The sequence below is a fragment of the Mustela putorius genome, unplaced genomic scaffold, assembly GCF_011764305.1.
Source record: "Mustela putorius furo isolate JIRA1106 unplaced genomic scaffold, ASM1176430v1.1 tig00003863_pilon_pilon_pilon, whole genome shotgun sequence".
NCBI lineage: Eukaryota > Metazoa > Chordata > Mammalia > Carnivora > Mustelidae > Mustela > Mustela putorius.
The window spans coordinates 15,881,911-15,906,279 of record NW_025422015.1 but is presented as its reverse complement, the minus strand read 5'-3'; the positions used below and the strand labels follow the sequence as shown (position 1 = coordinate 15,906,279).

The 24,369-nt window shown below is 40.9% G+C and overlaps 1 protein-coding gene across 5 annotated transcripts in view; it reads right to left on the bottom strand.

Moving 5' to 3' along the window:
• Positions 1-24,369, bottom strand: part of NHSL1 (NHS like 1) — a 230,029-nt gene that overhangs the window by 56,188 nt on the left and 149,472 nt on the right. For 4 of the 5 annotated variants that reach the window (XM_013064192.2, XM_004740301.3, XM_004740302.3 and 1 more), the window contains exon 2: positions 8,680-8,832. Coding sequence is in view for 4 of the 5 variants with exons in the window: in XM_004740301.3 (XP_004740358.1) it covers positions 8,680-8,832 (153 nt within the window). In the remaining variant the exon portion in view is untranslated. Of the gene's footprint in view, positions 1-8,679; positions 8,833-11,572; positions 11,890-24,369 lie in introns of those variants that run through there. The other variant, XM_004740303.3, reaches the window with a different exon arrangement.

Here is a 24,369-nt window from a genome sequence, read left to right as displayed (position 1 = left end):
AACCCTGCCCCTCGCCATTTTCCAGCCTTCAGCCCTCTCCTCTCTCCTGAGTTCTAGGTGACCTTTCCACAAACACAACATTGTTTACTGTCCAATGAAATACCGAACGCAGAAAGAGAGCAGCTTTTTGTTAACATTACCATTTGCCTCTGAAAAGTCAACCTAGTGAAGTAAAGCAGCAGCCTGTGTGCTAGAGTCACACAAATGACAACACAAGGTCCTGCTCCCAACGGTCTCGCTATCAGGCAGGGAGATACACGAGTAAACACAGACTACGCAGTTTAATGGAGGGCTGTTTAGGTTTTGTGGGAGTGTATGGGAAAGGGTGAAAGGCGTGTCCTGGAAAGTCCAGGAAAACCTCTCGGGGTTCTCAGATAACCCCAAGATGACTCTTCCAGGGAAACGGGCGTCGCCAGCCAGGAGTAAGAGATTATGATACAGCAGGAAGAAGGACAAGGCCCGGACAGGCAGCAGAGAAAGGGAGCACAAGCCAAGCTAGCATTCCAATGCAAGGACTTTATCCTTCAGGTGAAGGCACAGGTGGTAGAAGGCATAAAGCCAGACCAACAAGGGGCAGGCAGATCATGAAGGTTCTTAGATGCTAAGGAGCTTTGTGTAGAGGGGCGCCTAGGGAATTTCTAACAAAGGAGAGGTACGATCAGATTTCCGTTTTAAAGATGACACCCAGGGGCAGGGGTGAGGCTCCATAATACCACTCTTCCTACCACTCTCTTCCGCCCTCTTACTCACACAGACAGCTCTCCAGGGAGCTTCATTCCTCTTGGACTCAGCCACAATACCCGGCCCATGCTTTACCTGCAGGATGCACTTAGAAAAATTTCACGGCAGCACCAACTTAGATTGTCGATAACCCAGTTTGCTGGGACTTAAGACTCAGCATTAAGTTCTATTCTGGTGTCAAAGAACGTCACATCCGTCACCCTTAAGCAGTAAGTACTGAGACGCCAAGCAGAATTTTTGAGCTCAGAAGGGAACCTAGACGTCATCCATTGCTTTCCAGAGCAGGAAGCCAAGGGCAAAAATGGGACAGTCTTTTCCAACATCTCACAGGCTCCTAGCGGCCCAGAAATACAAGTTCCAGCCTTGCATCTCTATTTCCTGACTAGTTATGACAAATGAACAAAATGCTGATGCTGCTATGTTTTAGGAAAGATGGGACAATATATTCCCTACCCCTCTTGAGTGGCTTTTCCAGAATGATGTACCATTCTCCTTACCTGAATTCTAGACCTATTTTTATTTAAACTAGAAACTAAGTAAAAATTCTGTATGAATGAATCTAAGTTATTTAACGTTTCTGACTTATAGAATATTAAAAATAACCTTTCTTTAATCAGTGATACTTCGGGGCATCTGGGTGGCTCACTGGGTAAGCCTCTGCCTTCGGCTCAGGTCATGATCTCAGGGTCCTGGGATCCAGCCCTGCTTCAGGCTGTCTGCTCAGCAGGGAGCCTGCTTCCCCCTCTCCCTCTGCCTGCCTCTCTGCCTACTTGGATCTCTCTCTGTGTCAAATAAATAAATAAAATCTTAAAAAATTTAAAATAAACAGTGATACGTCCTCTTCTCCTCCTACCTATCAATTCTACCTAAGGATTCTTCTGGGGAACACAAGGAAGGACCAGGCAAAGGAGTGCTAAATCACCGGTCCCCTTTTATTTCTCTTGTCCCTTCTAAAATCTGTGCCTTTTTTTTTTTAAGTCCACTGAAGTACTAATGACCTATTACAGCCCTAAAATATGCACCAAATGCCATTAAAATGAAAGAGCAGTTATAGATACTTGACATACCCAATGTCTCCTGACATAGCTTCCCTCCTTTTATTCTCTTATACTTGAGTTGCAATGAAATCAGGACTGAAAGAAGAGAAGATTTTCAGAGCAAGAGTGAAGGACCTCCTTTGGGCATCCATAAGCTCATCTGCATTCCTTAAGTGAATCAGCTAACAAAACCAAACTTGCCCTAGGCCTCTGGATTCCAGCTCCCTGTGACCTTTCTGAAAGCTGATGGCAGACATCAAAGCATTTCCTCAGGGCCCTCAGGATCTTAGATCCAAAGGGACAGGTGTGGGCTGAGCAAGAAACCGGATTTCAAACCCCAACCTCATCATCTATCAATTGCAAAAGCAGCTATAAACTAACCCCTTCGTTTCTGGGAGCCTTGGTTTACTTACCTACAAAATGAAAAGAGGTTTATTAATCAAAGGATGTGGGGGGTCCCTTCCAGCTCTAGCAATCTACACTCTTCCCGAGGTTGAAGGTGGGTAGGAGAAAAAGTCACCTTGCTTATACAAACAAAACGACCCTGAGTGCCAAGTGTCTGTAGCTGTCCTTGTCATCACTGATATTTCTGGTTCTGTTCCTCTCCCTCCTCCCAACAGCGTATCTCTGGAGCATAATGGGTAGGAAGGAAAGCATCAGCTAAATCAGGATAGCCATTTAGGAAAGAGGGCTGAGATTTATAACTTCGTATCCATATTCTGTTGCACTTAAATTAAAATGCACCCTTCCCTCTACAAACACTGCTTCCAATTTTAGGGGCAGGTACTCTGAGATATTTGGCAAAGGGACGTTAATTTTTTTCCCATAAACACAGATATGATGGTCTTTATTTTACAGATGCATAAACAAGGTCAAATTGTTAAAGAAGTAAAACTCAAAATTAAACTCAAATCAGAGATATCTAGTACATAACAGGCAGGATTTGAACCTAGATGTGACCCAGGCTCTCTTCATTAAACCTGGATTTTTCCCTACTGGAAAGCAAGAACAAGAGGCTTCTGGAGTTTAGGCCTTAGTCTACTTTTTGACCACGGTAATGGTTCTTTTGACATTTGCTTTATAATTATTTTTACATTGTACAATGTTTTAGGTATTTGTGTTCTATGTCATAGTTTTTAAAAAGTGACAAAGAAGAAAAATAATCCATGTTTAGCATAGGTGGGCAAAGCAGATGTTCATCTTAAGTGTGTCAACAGCAGTGAGCAGATGGACCATTCCAGGAGAGAGAGCTCTTGGTCAACATCCACAAGCCCACACCTCCAAAAGCATCCCCCAAACAGTCCCATGAGAAGTGCCACAGGACCCCCAAGAAGAGCATCAATGGCCAAAACCACAGGAACCACGTGCCCAAGGCAGCCAGATATGATAGCCAAGCCACCTCATCAAATCCAGAGAGAATCCCGTAATCTTTCCCAGAACAGACCTATCTGTCTAAGCCAAAGGCCAACGAGGAAGCTTCCTGACATAAAAGGTAGATGCAGAGAGCCTTAGATAAAGCCTATTATGTCACAACCTGTCAGAGGAACTCCACTGAAACTACCTGGAAACCTTGTCCTAACTTTGAGAGAGGTGTACCCTTCTCCAGCATCGAACATGTTGGGAAGCATACACGCATGCACAAAACAAACAAACAAACAAACAAACAAAAAAGGTTGGTACAAACCACCATTTCTTCACACTGTAAATCCTCAATTCCTATAATAAATATAACCCACTGACTGAATTAACACAGGCCAGATCCACCATTCTTCCCTGTGCTCACACTTCTAATTCTAGAGCCGGACTGACCTGCTAAAATGTATTTCTTCAGGAAGGATAGAGTGACTAGGGAACATTTTCGATACAACAACAGATGCTCTGTGAACTAATTATGGCAGGAGTGGACGTGGACACAGTAACTAAACTGTCTGTTAAACATACTGTGAGAAACTGTGTTTCTCTCTCTCTCCCAGGTTAGGCTTTTGGGGGATGGAGCCTGGAAAATAACATGTCTTTATTTCAGCCTTCCACATGCTCCTAACTATTGAATGTAGAACTAAAGCTCTAAAAGAAATAAAATCTGAACACTTCATTCAGCCTAACCTAACCAACCCCATCCCTCAACCCGCCTTTTCCCATTTAATGTGGCCCTTTGACTAATGCTAAAAATTATCCACATAGATATTTAGGTAAAGGTTACCTATCATCCCATCTAATTTAGATGAAGTTCATGAATGGTTCAAACAACCATGGAGATTAAAAGGGCAGAATTCTTCTGGAAATACAGTTAAAAGATAAGTGAATTCTTTAAAAAAATTTTTTTAAGATTTTATTTATTTATTTGACAGAGAGATCACAAGCAGGCAGAGAGGCAGGCAGAATGCTGAGCAGAAAGCCCAATGTGGGGCTCGATCCCAGGACCCTGAGACCATGACCTGAGCCAAAGGCAGAGTCTTTAACCCACTGAGCCACCCAGGTGCCCCAATAAATGAATTCTTAATAGACAATGGGATCCGTCTTCAGAAATTAACTACTCACTGTCAGCCAGATATCCTGTTGAGCCAAATATCAAAGTAATATTTTTAAATCTAGGTCCATGTTTGTAAGGTCATTAGCAAATCACCAAAATCAAATCATTTGGTCTAAGAGCATGGTCACCAAATTCTACCAAATTCTCCAGAGACTAGCCAACAACAGATACGAACCTGAGTTAATTTGGACCTATTTGGACCAGCACAGAGTACATTTGCACACAGAAGACACCTGCTCTGGGTATTCCATATGCCACAAGATGCCTACCTCCTCCTCAGTAGCGGGATGAGAGAGTGGGCAGATGGTGGTGGTGGTGAGGGGGGTGTCTCCCAATGCTTTTCTTTTCCAGCCAACTGAGCTCTCTGCCTGCACACTGCACATCATACACATCTCCACTACATCACTATCTATTTACTTCAATCTTGACACAAAGTAGCAAGTTCAGCTCTGTAAAGGACCCATGAACTTTTCCTAGTTCATTTAAAAACTCTGGGCATAGCCCCCCCATCCCCCAAAGAAAACAAACTCAAGCAAACAAACAACAAAAAAATCCTGGTATAGTATGGAATTGATGCTCAAATGCTTATTAAACTGAGTCTATTATCTGTCTTTATGTGCCAACTCAGTTTTTTCATAAAAACTTTTTTTTCATAAAAACATTTTTAAGTAAACCCATGCCTTCCTCACTCTACCAATTTAAGCACTTCTGCGTTACTTTAATAAGCAAATATTTACAACACTTAGTTATTAATTTAACTAGTACTCATTGCATCACTTCCCTCCACATTTTATGATCCTCCAGAGGACAGCTGAGCTCTCCTAAACCTGGCAGAACTTAACATGATGGCATTTGATGATTACAAAAAAGGACCAACCTATTCAGCATCAATGAACAGCTTTCCTTCCTGAAAATTATGGATAAGGTCACAGTAAGAAGAGAAGGAACAAAACAGATCACTCATAGTGAATAATTAGCTACCTTTCTATATCTTTAAGCAAAGAACATTGAGGGCAAATTAACTTAAACTGATATCTTTATATAATCTCATGTCTTCATAGTGCCATACATTCAGGGACCAGATTTTTTCTTTTTAATCTTCATTGATACTGACGCCATTAATGCTCCGCACTTGTGTTTATTAACTCAGGTTGTGAACATGGTGTAGGGAAAGTTTGGGATGTAAAGTTTTGCGCATGTGATTAAAAGTAAATAAATGAAGAGGAAACCACTCAGGTGCTCCTTCACATTTCGTCTTCCTCAATCACTGCTTTAAAAAGTTATTATTTATCTAAAAATCTCTTCAGGAGTATTTAAATCCAGACTTTAAAAGTTGAGCTCCAAGAATTTTCCAAAGTTATTAACTTTATTAATAGCAAATCCCTTTGATGAGGCATTTTAGGACATGAGAGCAGATGCTAAAGCATTGACCTTTTAAAAAAATTCAAGTGTAGGCAAAACTAGTAGTGATGATATTTCACATGAAGCTGCTGAATAATCAAAAGGAAAATAAAATCAGAAAAATCTATATACAGATGGTCAATTTTCTCAGGGAAGAAAAGAGAAGCTCTGATCTGATACTTGCAAATACATGAAAGAGGCCATGAAGCACAATTTCCTGGAGAGCGATCAAAAAACAGCCAGGCCTGAATCCTCAAACTTACACATACCTTCCTGTAAGCGTTCTCTACAAGCCAGACCATGCAGAGCTCTGTTGCTCCTAGCTCAGAGAGAAATGTCAACAATGGCACTGCCTCTGGGGTTTGTCCTGGGAACTGTGCCATTTAATATTCTTATTAATTATTTGGGGGGAGAAGGTGAACTATAAGGAGAGATGCTCTTGGTCGAAATGTACTGAAAATAAATTGTAGGGAAGGGATATAGAAAAAATTTTGGCTGGATTTAGGTATATCATGAAGGCAACAAAGGTTGAAGTACAATACCAAGGCCATACAGAAGAGGCCAACTAATGGAATTCTTTCCATTTAAGCTTTCGGTCACTAAATACACAGGTTAGGCAGGCTACATAAAAAGGGGGACCCAATAATCTCAGCTCTGGACAGTCCAAAGCCAAGACCACAGGATATGAGACACTGTAAGATATTGTAAGATACATAAGATACTATAAGATACATACTGCTTTTCTAAGCATTAGAAAAATATCAAGGAAGAAAAAATAAGGCTATCATCTAAAATGTTTTCAATGAGTTCTGTTCAGAATACCGTATCTATTGTGAGTCTGGTGATAGCTATTCCTTCTTTCTGGAAGCAGAAATTTTCTGCTTTCTCTAACTCCTAAAAGAACAATTTGGGGCACATTTCTTGAGAATTTTTCACACTGATTTGTACTATAGAAGTACATACAAATTCCTTGAGACCCAAGCCCCTGCCTTTATAGCCTGCACTTCTACCAGAATGAAAAGAGTTCTAACAAATGGACGTTAAAAGCAATATAATGGGGGCGCCTGGGTGGCTCAGTGGGTTAAGCCTCTGCCTTAGGCTCAGGTCATGATCTCAGGGTCCTGGGATCGAGTCCCGCATTGGGCTCTCTGCTCAGCAGGGAGCCTGCTTCCCCCTCTCTCTCTGCCTGCCTCTCCATCTACTTGTGATTTCTCTCTGTCAAAATAAATAAAAAAAAAAAAAAAAAAAAAAAAAAAAGCAATATAATGTAGCAGTTAAGAATATGGGCTCTGTAGCCTTGGACTGTCCAAGTTTAAATCCTTGTTCTGCCATTAACTAACTTAGAGATCTTAGCAAGTTTCTGATCTGTGTGTCTCTGTTTTACCACCTGCAAAATCTGCATAATAACAAACAGGATTATTCTGGAGATTAAATGATATAGTAAGAGTAATGGGTTTAAAACTGAATCTGGCATGTAGACAAGTATTTAGTAAGTATCAGTTGAGGTCCTCATGCTGGGTTTTCCTTGAATCAATAACAGATTTCTGGGGTACCTGGATGGCTCAGTGGGTTAAGCCTCTGCCTTCAGCTCAGGTAATGATCTCAGGGTTCTGGGGCCAAGCCCCACACTGGGCACTTGCTCAGCAGGGAGCCTGCTTCCCCCTCTCTGCCTGCCTCTCTGTCTACTTGTGATCTCTATCATGTAAATAAATAAAATCTTTAAAAAAAAAAAAGATTTTTTCTAGATTCAAGTTTTTCACAATTAGGTAAGATGCAGAACACCCAGTTAAATTTCAATTTCAGATAAATAACAAAACAACAAATAGTTTTTAAGCTTTTTGTTTTGTTTTGTTTTTAAGTGATGTCCACACCTGATGTGGGGCTCAAACTCAAGATCCTGAGATTAAGAGTCACGTGATCGTCCGACTGAGCCAGCCAGGTGCCCCAACAACAAGCATTTTTTAAATAAACAATGTCCCAAATATTGCCTGGGAGGAGAAAACTGGTAGAGGTAGCAGCATCTGGTAGAACAAGAACCTTAGTTTGCTGTTTTAAGGAAAAAGTCTCTGAATCTTAACAGACATTCCTTCCTCTTTTAAAGAACAACTTCTTTACCACTTTTAAGAGAAGCCCTCCTTCCCACACAGTTACACTTCTTTTTTTTTTTTTTTTAAAGATTTTATTTATTTACTTGAGAGAGAGACAGTGAGAGAGAGCATGAACGAGGAGAAGGTCAGAGAGAGAGGCAGACTCCCCATGGAGCTAAGAGCCTGATGCGGGACTCCAGGATCATGACCTGAGCTGAAGGCAGTCGTCCAACCAACTGAGCCACCCAGGCGTCCCACAGTTACACTTCTTAACATCCATAGTAATTGGAAGAAAAATGAAGCTTTTAAACTAGATATAGGAGGAGACTCTTCCTGTGTATTTCCTACTGCCCGCAGGGCACTCTGCCCATCTGTTGACAGAACCAATGCTTAAGAGGACAGCAGCTGGGTTCTGCCCAAGTCCTGATGAACAAACCACTTTGAACTCAAAGTCTATATATAGATCCCCTTTCCACCCAACCTGAACTAAACAGAACAAACCATTAGAAAGTATTAGCTTTAACAAATTTGCCTTGAATACCTACAATGGTTTAAAAAAGGCAGGGGCAAATTCCCCATGTCATCAGGGGTTTATTTGGATTACATTAGTACTGGTGGGTTGAACATGCTAAAGAGAGTTTCCAAGCAGGGGTGGGCTCTGTGAGGATAGATTTACATGTCTGTAAACTGGCAGGTTTCTACAGAGACCAGAACCTATTAGGCATGTATTAGGCTAGAAGTATTTATGATCTCGTCTAAAAAAACCAGCATACCATGTGTTCATTATAAATAGATCTTCTTTTAAAAAGAACGATCACATTTGTGCTTTCAATTCTAATGGCCAGTACTCTAAGAACAGCAAGCTGGAGGGAGGCAATCTTACCCCTCAATACTGATTTGAGGTTGAGCTTGGCTTGGCGGTGCAGGTCCTCTACACACGGTGGTCTTGTGGTGGGAAGGAACACATTCTCCTGCTGGTGCCATGGAGCAGTGTAGTGGACTGTCCATCGACTCTCCTCATCAAGGTTGGAAACCGCTGGAGAAAGAAAGGCAGCATGAATTCTGGTGTCCAAGTAAGTGTCAGTGGCTCCAAATATTTCCCATCAAGATGGGTTCTTGGTGCCTAATGTATCCAAGGGGTAAGGGCCCAAAATGGGGAAATGGGACAAATTCTGCGTAAGGTTTAACTAGGCTCTAGGGGTCTTCACAGTGTTTTGTCTCTTGAAGGAAAAAGCTGAAACTGCCCATTATTCCCCACAATGTTTTGATAGAATTACTTCTTCAGTTACTTGCTTCCCAGCATTTTAGGCCCTCCCCTGACTCCAAAGTCAGAAAACAATTAAGAAAACTGATAGAGACCTCCAATTCCGACTTAACTCTGCCATAATGAGTATTTATTACCCAACTGTACACTGCCTTTGTAACAGTAAGTGTTAGATTGCCAAGACAGAAACAAATTTCCTACCAAGAGGCGCAGACCAAATGTTTCTTCTCTAAAGCATTATTTTAAAACATCATTGTAATAAACTCAACTTTTTAAAAAAATTAAGCATAAACATTCAGTGAAGTATATTTAAATAGCATGTCTAATAGAAGTAGAAATCAATTTGTGCTACAAACTTTGTTTCCTGCTTTCATGGAATACTTTTTTCCCCAAAGAATGTTGTTATATTAAAAAAAAAATTTTTTTTAAATTCCAATGCAATTGACCCTTCCCACCATAACCCAGTTCAATTGAGTTTTCCCAGTAGAAAAGAGTACATCAGAGGGGTAACAACAGGTAACTATGAGAGTATCCTAAATCTTCTAAATAATTTTCCTTGATCCCCCTAGGGCTTGGGATCTCCGTGTCTACTTTGTTTTTGTTCCTGAAACACAGAGTTGGGGATACCAGTGGAGCCCACCATGAAGCTACAGCACCAAATACATGCATCAACAGTTTTTAACCCTTTCTACATATCTGCTGCTGTAAATCAGATGTAGGGAAAGACTAGGCAATTTTAGAGGAAAACCATGTGCTGAAGCATTTCCTGGGGGTGACAAATAAAACCAGCAGATCCTAGAATTGTGAGCCAGGGGCTAGTCTTTCCTGACTCTGAAGTAGGCTACAGAGCACACACTGAGCATACAAATTTGTACAACACAATATGTCCCTGGAAACAAGACCATAAACAGATTCTCAAAATAAAATGAATAAGCATACATCAACTATTGAACCTTTCTATTCTAATGCATTTCAAATTCACTTAGAGTACCCAACAGCACAGCATTAGAGCTGTTACAAAGACCAAATGAACTAATATATGTAAAGCATGATTGTGGCAGGAGTGAAATTCATCTACAGTAACAGAGACCCTGACTTTAGACCTGTATCGCTAAAGGGGAACTTGGCATTTCTTTGCACTCCTGGGAACCTGAGTCACAGGTTAGCACTCCCCCATAACCCATTAACCCATCAACCCATCTTTTCTACAGCTACTAAATTCTGTAAGCCTCATTTCTCAAATCATCCCACCTTCCCCATAAATTGCTAAATGGGAAAATAAACATTGCGAACTCAACATCAAACTAAAAACAGAAACGTCTGTGTGCTTTCTGCTTCCTGCTGTTTGACAAAAGCATGTAAATTAGGCACCTGCGTGCTGCATGTAATTACCAATCTTAATACATAAAATCCACAAAGACCAATGTGGCCCTTATTTACGGGCCTGAGAATCTCGCGTTAGACGGAACTCACTCTATGTCCTCCAAAAGGCAGCCACAGTTAATTGCAATGTTTCCTGCTGATGTGCATTTATTTGGAAGACTCAACTACCACACACTTCATAGTTGAAAACTATTGAAAAGTGCAACTTCCTATTTGCCAATTACAAATCAAATCCAAGTAGTGATACTTGCGTCTGTGCAATCCTGCCACTGGCCCCACTGTAGTACAGCTACCAACTGGCTCCCATGAAAGAACAGTTGTCTCTTCTCAGAGCATCTCACTCTTGCCAGGGCAGATTTTAATCAGTCCATCCAAAGACAGCCTCCCACAGAGGGAGCTGCAGAAAATGGGCTGAGAGCGCTGTTCTTTGTTGCTTCCTCCAAGGTCTCTTTTACCAATGCTCATACCCAACCACATTAATCTAGTTTAAAATCACTGGCCCAAAAGCTCAACTGAACTAAGCCAACAGCTATGTAAAAACAAAACCATGTATTTGTAATATTTACACTCTGCAGAGAAAGGAGAAGCACCTAGATCAAAGATATGTAAACCAAGGGTCAGTACACAATGAAGCCATGCCACAAACGCTGTGTACTGTACAGTGACTGATCAGTCTAGACAGTTTGTCCCAGAGCTCTGAAATACGTTAACAGAGAGTTCCGGGGAATTTTAAAGGATCATCCCCATCAACAATACATGATAGATCACACACAGCCTCCCTGCATGGTAAGCCGAAGAATTAAAAAAACATGTATCAAGGCAGACATAAGGTAAATACAAGGCTCCCTCCACCCCATTTTGTTCAAAGGGCTTCTTTTGAGAAGCACCGAAGTGAATTCACCTAAAATTCCAAGCATAAATAAATAAGACATGCTAAAATCACATAATTCTGCCTTAGAGTTATAAAAGTCAGAGGTATTTGAACTTAGTAGAGAATGGAGTTTAACCTGTGCTAATTAATGTTTTCACATTCCAATTCCATCACTCAAGAAGATGAAATAGTACAAAACACACACACACACACACACACACACGCACACAAACATGGGGGGGGGGAGAAATTACTTACTTTTTTTCTTAAAAAGTTTAATTAAAGACTTGATCTTTGCATTAATGAAGGCCACCATTTCCAGGATGAGTACATAGGGCTTAGAAATCTAAATCACATTAAAAGCTCAGCCCATCAGGCAGGTGGTAAGCTGTATCCCTCTGTTCCTGATTCTAACTTTTTTCCTCCAGTCTCAAATCTTTAGACATCTGCTGGGGGCTGATGTAATGTTGAGGCTGAGTTTATTGTCAGGCAGTTACAAGCCATTAACAGTCCTTGAACCTGAAAAGCTCCCACTGAAACCTAATCTTTAACGCTGAGAGCTGCAGTGACAAAGTGTACAGAAAGAAAGAGAAAGCCAATCACAGTTCTTATTTGCATGATAGCCACATCAGCCTTTCTGCCTCGGTGCTCATTTATTCACTTTCTCTTCAACAGATCCAAAGTTTCTTCTCTCTGGAATCCGTGAAAACAGTGCAGATCTTCCTCTATGCAAGTCAAGGTGAAGCAAATGTATTCCCCATTTTCACTAGGCTACTAGGAACATCCAGATCTGTTTGCTGGACCCCAAAAGTCTTACAGCAAGTCTGTTCTGATTCTTTGACTCTCCAGTTAATTCAGGCGTTTGAACTGATTTGGGGGTGGGGGGGGCAGAGCCAAACCATTGTTTCCCTGACCACGCCCCCACGTTCTGCCTCCCACACCAAAGGAACGTTTACAAGCAGTAAAACTTTTACAACAGAATTTCCACAGAGCTCTAAGTGATGACTTGGCTGCATTTTCATGCAAATTAGTACCTCCGGTCTTCTCACCCAGTTTTTTTATTTGTTTGTTTGTTTTGGATTGGTTTGGTTTTTGCCTGTGACTGAACATCAGCATTACAATTGTACCCTAATGATTTAAATCTGTATTTTAAATTTAACTATCATCTAAGCACCTGGTTTAAAAAAATTCCACACTCCAGCCTCCTCCCCTCCCCTGCCCCTACCCCAGAGGGAGAACAGTAATTCCAAACAAACATTATTTAGGTTTCTCTTGAACTTGAATATACGGTACTGGGTTCCGGTTCTTTTGTCCCTTTGCAATTAACCTCCAAGAACTGGGGGAGCAAAGTGAAAGGGAAGCTTCAGAAATAATAACACTCGGGCTGGCACTAGGAAAATAACTTCCGGGGTGAAGGGACTGGAACAAAAAAGAAAAGAATACGGACGGGAGAATACTAGGAAAACAGATGAAGGGAAAGAATGATGCTCACACCTCCGCCCAGTTCCACTTCGCGGCAGAACAGCTCTGGAGACATGTTAGACAACCTCTGGTTTCACAGCTTAGGGCCAGACTTATAAATGAATGGAAAAATGTAATAATCCACTAATTCAAAACATTTCGTTTATAACAAAAGCCCTTAGTCAAAGAAGAAAATTTATATAAGGGGCTCCCTCTAGGGAAAGCTCTGGAATGATTCCTCCTCAAATGCTCCCCCCCCCTTAATCTTATTTTTTGAACAACAGCAAAAGCAAAGCAAAACACACACACACACACACACACACACACACACACACACACGATCATCTCACCATCCACATTATCGGATTTCCAATTTGTGTTCTTTCATCCTGTACATAGTTTTACTTAAAAGTAATTACATGGCCAGATGGCAAACAAGAAATGACTCAAATGAGAAATGCCTCCAAAGTTAAATTATATAGCTGCCTTAAATTAGCAAGCGAAATTCCCCCTAGGAAAACAGATTTATAAGCAAGAGTGACCTCGCTCTGCTTCAAGAGCCGCGTCTCAGCCTCACTGCCCGAGAGACAAGTAGTAGCCGGCAAGCTTCTAGACAAAAGCTCTCCGATTCACAACCCTCAAGGTTCGGAGGTTCCGTTGTCACTCAACAAACGCGGGGTTGGAAACAGCCTGCAGCTTTTCATGTCTACAACGGCGGCATCCACACATTCAGCCCAAAGGTAAATACTGAGAACATTCTCCGTACCGTGCACCTCGGGGACATCCAGGACATCCCTGCCCTCAAGGGGCTTGTATGATTTCACAGTAAATGACAACTGTACGGCGTGTTAGAAGGTGGTAAGTGAATGGACAGAGGAAAAGGCTGAGAAGAATAAAAAAGACGGTAGGGCTAGGGAAGCCGGCCAGACGGCAGTGTTAAATAGGAGTCAGGACAGACCTCATTGAAAAGATGAGATGTTAGTACAAACCTTAAGGAAGAGATGGAAATAAAACAAAAATCTACAGTGAATCTACTGGTTCTCATTTAAACAGGGCATATGATCACTGGGTAGTGGGGAAGGGGTAGGGGGTGGAGAGGATCAGTGGGGGAGGGAGGGAAGAACCTTCTAGTCCACTAGGAAGTAGGAAGTCAGAGGTGTGCTCTAAGGAAATGAACTGCTGTAGGAGTCACACGGGGAGGAATTTCCTTCCTCACTTGGTATTAAGTCTGATAGCAAGTGGCCGTAGCTGCGTCCAGATGACAGCACTACTTGGTTGCACACCAGTCAGTGGTAAGGCTGGGAGTCGGGAGCAGGCTTCCATGCTGGCCTCCAGGCCACACTGTCCTCTAGGCATCGTTCCGTGCTGCCCCCCCCCACCCCAGTCCAGATCTTCAGATACTAGCCAAATAAATTAGGGTTTTTACCACATCATGACACATCAGGTTACATTTTGAAAGAGCTTATTACTTATAAAGATTTCCCCAATAATTTCAACATCTCTTACTTTATAGCCTGCATATCAGCATGAGAACAGGCTTATAATTTGCACTGTCTCCATGTCATAGTTTATTTAAGAGCCAGGTTTTTAATGGAAGTGTCTAGTATTTTTTTAATAGCTCCATTTATACATTCAACAGAAAATAAATAAATCCATGGTACCATGGTACCTCCTCTTCCAACTTTAACTCTATAAATAGCAGGAGGAAAAAAGTTTAAATATCCCAGGCATGGGAAAAATTTTTTTTAGAGATTTTATTTATTCATTTGAGAGAGAGAGAGAGAGACAGAAGGAGCACAAGCAAGGCAGAGGAGAGGGAGAAGCAGACTCCCTCCTGAGCTGGGAGCCCCACTGTGGGGTTCCATCCCATGACCTAGAGATCATGACCTGAGCTGAAGACAAATGCTTAACCATCTGACCCTGGTGCCCAGGGGCCCTAACATGGTAAATTTGACATTATAGGGAAGGTTGGAGTGAAGAGCCCAATACTGGTGCCATCCCACCAAGTATACTAGTCACTTACTACAGGAGGAAGCTCTCTATACCTTGGTCTTCTCATCTGTAAAATGGAGAAAATAAAAGTATTTATGTGGCAAGGTTATTATGAGAATTTAAGGAGTTATTATTGATAAAGTCCTTAGAACAGTATCTGATATGTGGTAAGCATATATATTTGTCACATAGATGAGTATAATCTTAAGACATAGCTAAGCAGTCCTCAGCTCAAGAAGGGTCAGTCATGCTTTCAAAGAAGGGGAATCAACTTCACAGACTTTAGTCTGTTTACTTGTCTCAGAGTTAAACTATCACCTCCATGAAAGATTGTTCTAAAACTATCACTATAGTGATACTATACTATACTATCTATACTATACTATAGTATAGACACTACACGCTATCTTTTCTAATGCCTAAAATTTTATTCACTCACAAAAAATTCCCAGTGGTCTCCAGTGCACCTCTAACTAGTCCCAATGGTCTTCTATCTCCTCTTCTAATTATCTTTAATTACATACCACAAATGACCCAGTTCTTGAGCTTTTCATCAACACTGGGTATAAATAACACTAGCTCCTTTCCTACATCTCACTGTTCCTTCTCTGGGTTCTAACAAACTCTTTTTTTTTAAGATTTTATTTATTTATTTGACAAAGAGAGAGAGAGAGCGAGAGCGAGAGAGAGAGAGAGAGAGAGAGATCACAAGTAGGCAAAGAGGCAGAGGGAAGCAGGCTCCTGCTGAGCAGAGAGCCCGATGCAGGGCTCAATCCCAGGACCCTTAGATCATGACCTAAGCCGAAGGCAGCCACTTAACCCACTGAGCCACCCAGGTGCCCCTAGTTCTAACAAACTCTTAACAAGCTTCAAAGGGCTTGTCCTTAAACATTTGTCAGGTGCTGTCTACTTATTCCCTCTTGAAACCTTGATGCTTTTACTGGAGAAAGGGCCTGAGTCAGCAAATTAAGGCCCTTTGGCCAAAACTAGCTGATGCCTTTTTAAATAGTTGAAAAAAATTAAAGGATAATATTTCATGATGTAAAAATTCTATGAAATTTCAATTGTGGTGTCCAACAATGAAGTTGTAACAGAACACCACTACCCCATGAGTTTATCTACTGTCTATGGCTGCTCTCGGGCTGTGTTCAACACAGACCGTATGGCCTATAAAAATGAAGCTATTTTCTATCTGGACCTTTAGGGGAAAAGGCGGATGATCCATAGACTATGCTACTGCCTTTAAAGACTCTGCTCAATCTTCCTCTCACACGATTGTCTTTCATTTGTATGTCTTCCAGATGCATATAGCTAACTTCTACTTAAATTTCACATTATCTCACGCTGGACAGCTAATTTAAGCTAACCTGCTTTCCCCCCCAAACCCTAACTGGTTATCAAGAACTTCCTCGTTTCTATAAGGGCGAGTGTAGTCAATTTTTCAATGAACCAGAGGGGTCATCTTCAGTCAAAAATGAGAAAACAGAGATCTAGAAGCCAAGGCGACGTAGGAGTGAAGGGGAGTCTCTGGGTGTCCTGCTTTCTCTTTCATTAGCACATATTAAAAGCCGGGAAAAGATATCTTTAGTGAGTATATTCAAGTCAATGTGCCTTACAAAAATCCTTATTAGACACATAAATAATAAAAATATTTGAGAATCGTTGTTCTTTAAAAATACTGCCAAATGTTATACAGAAAAATATGCTCCTCATCACTTCAACCATCCTGGTGGCTTATCTTCCTTGAGAATTCTATTACCACTACTATTACCTAAATATTTGCATCCTTATAACGTTCCAACATTTCTGCTTAGTTTTTCAGGGAAATGAAATCTTATTTCTGACCACCATTTAAAATTTTTCTCCTAGGAATCATCTGATTATTTCTACAGTGATCGGATTACTTTCCAGGAGTAGGTATACACATACTAGCAAAGAGTTATAGAAATATTTTGCAAAGTAATACATAGTCTAAAGATTTTACCTGTAACTATGCACTTTCAGAAGTTTTCAGGAAGTTTTCATAGAGAACTTATTAACTGACCCCGGTTCCACAACCGACATCCGGGTTAAAAGTAAATCAAACTTGGTTCCTGACCCTAGGAAGGTCAAAGTCCAATGGAGCAACACACCCAAAGAGATAAGAATAATAAAGTAGTGAGCAAGCACAGGGAGAGATAAGACTATGATGTTAATGAAAAAGATGTTAAAGGGCACCCAGCCCATTTGGAGTACAAGTGGAAGAGGGAACTCTCAGATAAAACAGTCACGGTCACAGGGAGGTTCCAGATAAGCCGGGGGGGGGGGGGGGGGGGGGCGATGTGGAAAGGTGGCAAGGGAGGTGGAGAGAGGCAGGGCCAGACCCCGAAGGAACTTTCTTCCCGTAAGGGGGTGGGTTTACTTTGGTGGGCCAGGGAGTCACTGATAGAGTTGAAAAGGGAAAGCTATAAGGCCAGTATCACGTTTCAAAGAGATCACTAGTACCAGATGAGCAGTGGGTGTGAATGTACCCGACCAGGGGCGGCAAGAGAAGCTGGGTGCTGGTGGAGCAATGTGTGCCCGAGGTGATGAGGCCCAAATCAGTGCTCATTCGGGGCCATTTTTCTACAACTACCTTGGTCTTACCAGTCTGTCTTTAAGTCTGTAACTTCAGAAACCATTATACACTTAAGGTATAAAAATTTAAAATTAAGCCCTGGCTGTTTAATAAATGACTCTCTTAACACCCACATCTTCGTCTGAAGTACAGCCTTAAAATACAACCTCATTACTTTCACTAAGGACAAAAGATATGTTTAAACCTAGGAGTTTCTTAAGAGCAGTGCTAAGTCTCCCAGCACTCACAGAAAAGGCTTCTATTTTAGCCCCCTTGAATTCTTCTCCCAAAGCCCCATCTCCCCTTAGACAAAAGTTCAGGCCCTCTTCTGTGCATTGTGAGTTTGTGGCATTAAAAGTCTTTATGTTGAATACAAAAAATTTTCACAAACGTTGTTAAACAGTACTAACTAAAGAGGAACATTTTCAAATACCGCCCACAAGAGTTACATGCAGGTGTGATGCCATGTAGTATATACATTTTGAATCACACAAAATTTGAATCCTTGATCAACTGAAAATGGAATAAATAATCAGTAAAGCTCATGGTGGTTCTCGAAGTTGGAAGGGAGGTAAGGGAAAGAAAAATGAGATATAATGGCGTTCGGATCAGTGGAATATACCAAAAGATAATTTTAAGTTCCTTTCAAGGGAATTTTGCCTCTTTAAAACATGAGAGTTCTTAGCCCAACCTTATCTATAAATAGGACTTTTACTGACTGTTGATTCGTTTTAGGCTACTTTTAAAAATAAAGCTTAACATCTGAAATAAAAGATTGTACATGACTACATTAATTTAGGTATCTCGTTATCTTTACACATGGTTAGAATACTTGAAATACAATTTTTAAATCCACAGACACACCCAAGCATTCTTGTACTGACCCGGAACACTGGAAAACATCACAGCAGAAAGCATCCAATACAAGGCCCCTTGGCCTATAAAATAAAGTGTACAATAAATAGTAAGAGGTGGGCGCCTGGGTGGCTCAGTGGGTTAAGCCTCTGCCTTTGGCTCAGGTCATGATCTCAGGGTCCTGGGATCGAGTCCCGCATTGGGCTCTCTGCTCAGCAGGGAGCCTGCTTCCTCCTCTCTCTCTGCCTCCTTGTGATCTCTCTCTGTCATATAAATAAATAAAATCTTTAAAAAAAAATAGTAAGAGGGTTTTTTTTTAAAGATTTTATTTATTTATTTGACAGAGAGAGATCACAAGTAGATGGAGAGGCAGGCAAAAGGGGGAGGGGGGGGGAAGCAGGCTCCCTGCTGAGCAGAGAGCTGGATGCGGGGCTCGATCCCAGGACCCTGAGATCATAACCCGAGCATCGCAGTGGCTTAACCCACTGAGCCACCCAGGTGCCCCTAATAGTAAGAGATTTTAGAAAATATTTAGGGATGCCTGGGTGGCTCAGCCAGTTAAGCAACTGCCTTCAGCTCAGGTCATGATCTCAAGGTCCCGGAACTGAACCCCACATCGGCTCCCTGCTCTGCAGGGAGTCTGCTTCTCCCTCTGTCTGCTGTTCCTCTGCCTGTACTCTTTCTTTCTGTCAAATAAATAAATAAAATCTTTAAAAAAAGAGAAATATTTAAAAATTAACAAACAACATAATCTACTTAAACATTCACAGCAATGCTTTAGTAATAAACTTATAGATAGCTTAGTCCTATCCTCCCGTTTATTATTTTTATTTTTTTAAAACATTTTATTTATTTGAGAGAGAGAGCATGAAAGGGGCGAGGAGAGAGGGAGAAGCCGGCTCCCTGATGAGCAGAGGGCCCTATGCGGGACTCGATCCTAGGACTCCAGAATCATGACCTGAGCCGAAGGCAGTTGCTCAACCAACTGAGCCACCCAGGTGCCCCCTCCCATCTATTAAGAAACAAAGTCTTGGGGCACCTGGGTGGCTCACTGGTTAAAGCCTCTGCCTTGGGCTCAGGTCATGATCCCAGGGTCCTGGGATGGAGCCCCGCATCAGGCTCTCTGCTCAGCAAGGAGTCTGCCTCCTCCTCTCTCTCTCTCTCTCTGCCTGCCTCTCTGCCTACTTGGGATCTATCTGTCAAATAAATAAATAAATAAATATCTAAAAAAAAAAAAACTTTAAAGAAACAAAGTCTTCCCACAACTCTAACTTCTGGAGGCACGAATTGTGCTTCTTGTTTCTATAAACACTTTTCACACTGAGGGCAATTACGTAGGTCTGTAATTTTTATCTATCAAAATAACAATTATTAAGTTGCAAAGCAAATTATACAGAATAATTCATAATAATCAATAAATGTGTAAATAAAAGAGTAACTTTTAAAAAATAGGGCTGTCAGATAAAATATAGAATCCCAAGACATAAAATTGAATTTCAGGGAGATAAAATTTCACAATAAAAGGACTTTAAAAAAAAATTTACAGTTGACACAATTGTAATTTACGATATTAAAAAAAACAGCTGTAGGGATTTAGCACAGAGATAAAAAATATACTTTATATTTTTCAAGACAAACTGAATTGACTACAAGTTCTGGCTGTTAGGTATTTATTTGATTAGAAACAACCCAAAAAGGTGAGTTGATTATATGTGACTAAAGGATCTGCCTCTTATTTTTTCACATCAGGCATTTTTCTCCAAATTTCTACTAATCCTCTCTCAACAGTCTAAGACCTTATGCATTCAAAACTTCTTTGATTCACTTGTCAGTTTTAGGTTCCATTACTGCAGAGCTGTCATATAAGAGGAATATTGGAACAACTGCACAGTGAAAGGACCAGCCTGCCATCCCCGTAATCCAGCAGATGCTAATAGGACAAGTAAGTGGCCCCTGATGTGGCGAAAATACCAAGGAGAAGCATCCCCTACGGTAAAATCAGGTTAAACACTGCTGACTAAATCGTTCCAGTTTACAGGGAATACAAGAGCTAGAGGAAAAAATGAAAACCATCAAACTAAAAGTGTAACATTTTGCTGGCCTCTCTGGTAAGTCAAATAATAATAATAACAATAACAAAACAATAATAGTTATAATAAGGAATATGCCAAATTAAAGGAGATTTGAGGGCCATCACAATGAGGTTCATATCCTGGATAGGATACTAGTTTTTGATAAACCAGATAAAAAAGAAAGGCCGTTTAGAGACAAGTGGGGAAATTTCAGTTATATCCCAGGTGTGATTTTGATCTTGTGCTTTCTATGGTTGCTTAAGGAGGTTAAACACACACACACACACACACGCAAGGTAATGTTGTAGAAATACTTTCCCGGAATGAAAACATGTGTCTGATGATAGACACTCATGAAGAACTATATTAATTGTCCCTTGAGTTATGTTATTTCACAAAGGCATGTTAAAAATCCCCAGTGTTCTAGAACTTCAGTGGTACAATGATCTTTTTTTCCTTCTGCTTCTGAATTAATCTTTAATGATGAATCATATGGCATATTGAAAACAAGACCGATGGAAATCTCTCCATCAATATGGAGTGGCTGGTGTAGAAAGGGAAACCTCAGTGAAGGGAGGTGCTTGGTGTAAAGGGAAACCTTAGGAGACGATAATGTATCAGTTCTTTAGAAGGAACCTGATCTGGCATCCACTTGACCAGTTAATTCTGATGCTAGAAAATACCCTTTACTCTGCATGTGTTGAAGCTCAAGGCTTCTGCTGTGGATCCTAGTTAATAATTTAGTCTAAAACCATTGCTACCATCTGCTCAGCCAATTTTAAAATGTCTGCGATCACTGTGACTAGTTTAGTCAAGCCACAATATTCATGTGACAAATGCTGAACAAATGAAAGGCAAGGCAGACAGAACCCCAATCAAAAGTCCAAAACACAAAGGGAGTCCTGCTGACACGGCATGTGAAACTCAGACCTGCCTGCAGGGCTGGAAGGGAGCAATGTCTAATGCAGGGCACGGGACAATCTGGAGATTGGAGATACAGGGCACGATGGTGGAGAGCTCTGCGAAGGGAATGGGCCGTGAGGCTGGAAGTCCCTGTGAGCACAGATATGGCAAGGGCAAGTTGATAAAGGATTTCCTATTTTCCTAGACAGAGCTGAACACCTTCCCAAAGAGCATCCCATCCACTCCTTTTCATTTTACAAACTAAGCCACCTGCAGCGCATCACATAGCTATCCAACACCCACACTAACCCTCCATCTTGGGCTCCTACGCTGCCTCTGCCTTCAATGGGAAGAGCTGGTGGGGCAGGGCTGCAAATGTCCACATTCATTTCTGCTTCTATGCTGCTGCACTTGTCAGTCTTCCACCTGAAATGCTCAAGGCCCGACATAGCCTGACGTGGCATGCCCCTGTTTGTTTTTCAAATTTCACTTCAAATATTAACCTTACGTGGTATTCCTTGACAGAGCTTTAATAACTCTTTATTTCAAAAATATAGGCCATTTTGCTTCAAGGAGAACTTCCTCAAAAGGGAAATACGTCTGTCTCACAGAAAGAGAACGAATAATTTCATTAACTGTAAGCCTCTTAGGCTTGTACCAATTATTCATGAAATGTTGTATAGCTCTAATCTGTCTACCCACATTAGTACTGATTCATCTAATTCATTCTACTCAGCCTACATGAGGAATATAAAGGCTCATTCAGGAGAGAAATAATGTATATAAGTAGAGCTACATATCAATTAGTTCAATTCTCAACTACACTCACTTCACCTTTCCTAATTCAATCACTCAAAACACAGAATGCGTATTAGGGGTCTATCACATCTTAGAGACTAATTTTCTTTGCTATTTAAATTTACCATAATTATATCCTTTTATAATAAAAATAACTTAAAGGGAAATGAACTTTAAATTTGAAAAGAAAAAAAAATCAATTTCAACTTTTTAAAATCTTCAGGGAAGAAAGAAAAAAAAAACCTCATTGTAGAATGAAAAGCCGAAGTATAGTGTGATGATAAGAGATCTAACTTAAGAGTCATGTGATTAGCTAAAGTGCTTTATACTCTGGGTTCTCTTGTACTTTTTAAAATTGGACAAAGAGGGACATCCTAATGAACACTCCATTGGGGGAGCATTGGGGGGTGGCTGATGAAATAAAGCAGAAGGTCGCCCCCTGCAGGGGGACTGGTCGCCAGTGAAACATTTACACAGGAAAATGATCCTGGCTACTTACTGTCTCTTGACAGAAGAGCTTGGAAGAAATGCCTCTGATTTAACAGGTCTCAAAAGAATGTTCCCATCTCCCTCCAATGAAGGAAGACCCACACTCCATAATCTCTGTGAATTTTCATAAACTGCCTAGCATCTACAACCAAGCATGGATTAAGGAAGCATCCGTGAATGATGTGAAACATCTCTGAATCTATCAGGGACAGCTACATTTAACCGGAAAACAGTGAAGAAAAAAGAGGTCCACCTCACTTTACAACCAAAACATACACTCTTGCCAAACAGATATCCAAACGAGAGTGTTTCCATGTAGCGAGACAAGGATTCTGAAGCCAGATTGTCCATGAAAGAAAAATACTTTCTTTAAAATGACAGAAGTAAGCGTATTTCTCATTGCTTAAATTTGTTACAATTAATGATCAGTATGTATAAAGATTTAGAGAAAAGAATCATTTGGACTCCTTATTTTCTAAGCAGTGGAACCATCTCACGAACTGTTCCGTTTTTCTTTCCTCTACTTCCTGTGACTGCTTATACGGTTTCACATATGGTTAAGATGAGCGCTACAATTAATAAACTGGTGTGACCAACTGCTTTTGTCAAGAGGCCAGCTGGTCCACATGCAAAATGATAATCAGACAAATTAAGATAGACGGCTCTGGCTTGCTGAGGAACTGACAGCAACATTAAATATCTAACTGTATTTGGTTTTCTAACAATGGTAAAGGCTGACCTAGGCAAGGACAACATTTATCTCATTAGGGTTGGTTAAAAAAAAAAAATTACAATGTCCTCAACTACTGGATAGACAGCAGCAGAATTCTTCAAACGGAGAAAGCCTAGCTCAGTATGACGCAGGAGGGCTAGGAAGGATCCGTAATTATGCTGGAGGTGTCACAGCGGGAGCAAAGGAAGGTCAGCCAGGCATAAAATGATATTCAGAATAATTCTAGGAAGTACAGAACTTTCATTAAATTCAAGCAAAGCATTTTTTGACACGAATAAACCTTCCTCTAAGCTCAACGTTTCATGTTCTTTCACTGGTTTTTCTTGTCAGTTGCGAGAGATAAGGATAATTTTAATGAGCAATCAACAAATGAGAGCGAGAGACAAGACATCGGTTATTACAGGGGGACATGTATTCAGTGTCTCTAAATTCTAGTAACCTACTGTTTCTAAAGCCAGGAGTTCCCAGGGCAGGTTTCTGTCCCCACACGGCGGAAGTGCACCCCACCCCCAGGACCTGATGGCGGTACAATTAGGGCACAGCTGGATGGAAGGGAGGCGTGTTGATTGCAGAGCCCACATAATTACGCCCACACAGAATCTGAGAAAAATCAAATGGTAATCAAAACAAGAATGCTGATGCTAGGTAATGGCTGGCCACTGACTTTGTTAAAACGATATACTTAGCTCCTCCCCCTCAGTATCAGCAGGGCTGGAAACAGCAGAAAAAAAATCATGGAATTCTTCGCATCATAGCAGATACAATCAAAATAGGAAGGATTGAGATTAGCAGTTTTTCTCATGCATTCTAACGGTAGCTTCAACATGCAGTCAAAAGTAGCAAGCTTGGAACCATAAAGACAGGTACAGAGAGTTTGTAGTTCTGTACAGTTTACCTACCTCAATTTATTTTCATTTATTTATTTATTGCTTTTTGTTCACTAAGAAAAAAAGGCAGAAGGGAGTAGAAAGCGCTATAAAAATCTGACTGATAATAAAGACATGAAATGTTTTCCTGAACCAGAGTAAAAAGAAAAGTAAGATACCAAGGTAGAAAATAATGCAGGGAGGTTCTTACAATGCCAAATAATTTCCCCCAAACCTCTAACACATTGTACAGCAGCTCTCAGAAGACTTAGCTCAACCCATTTTTATCC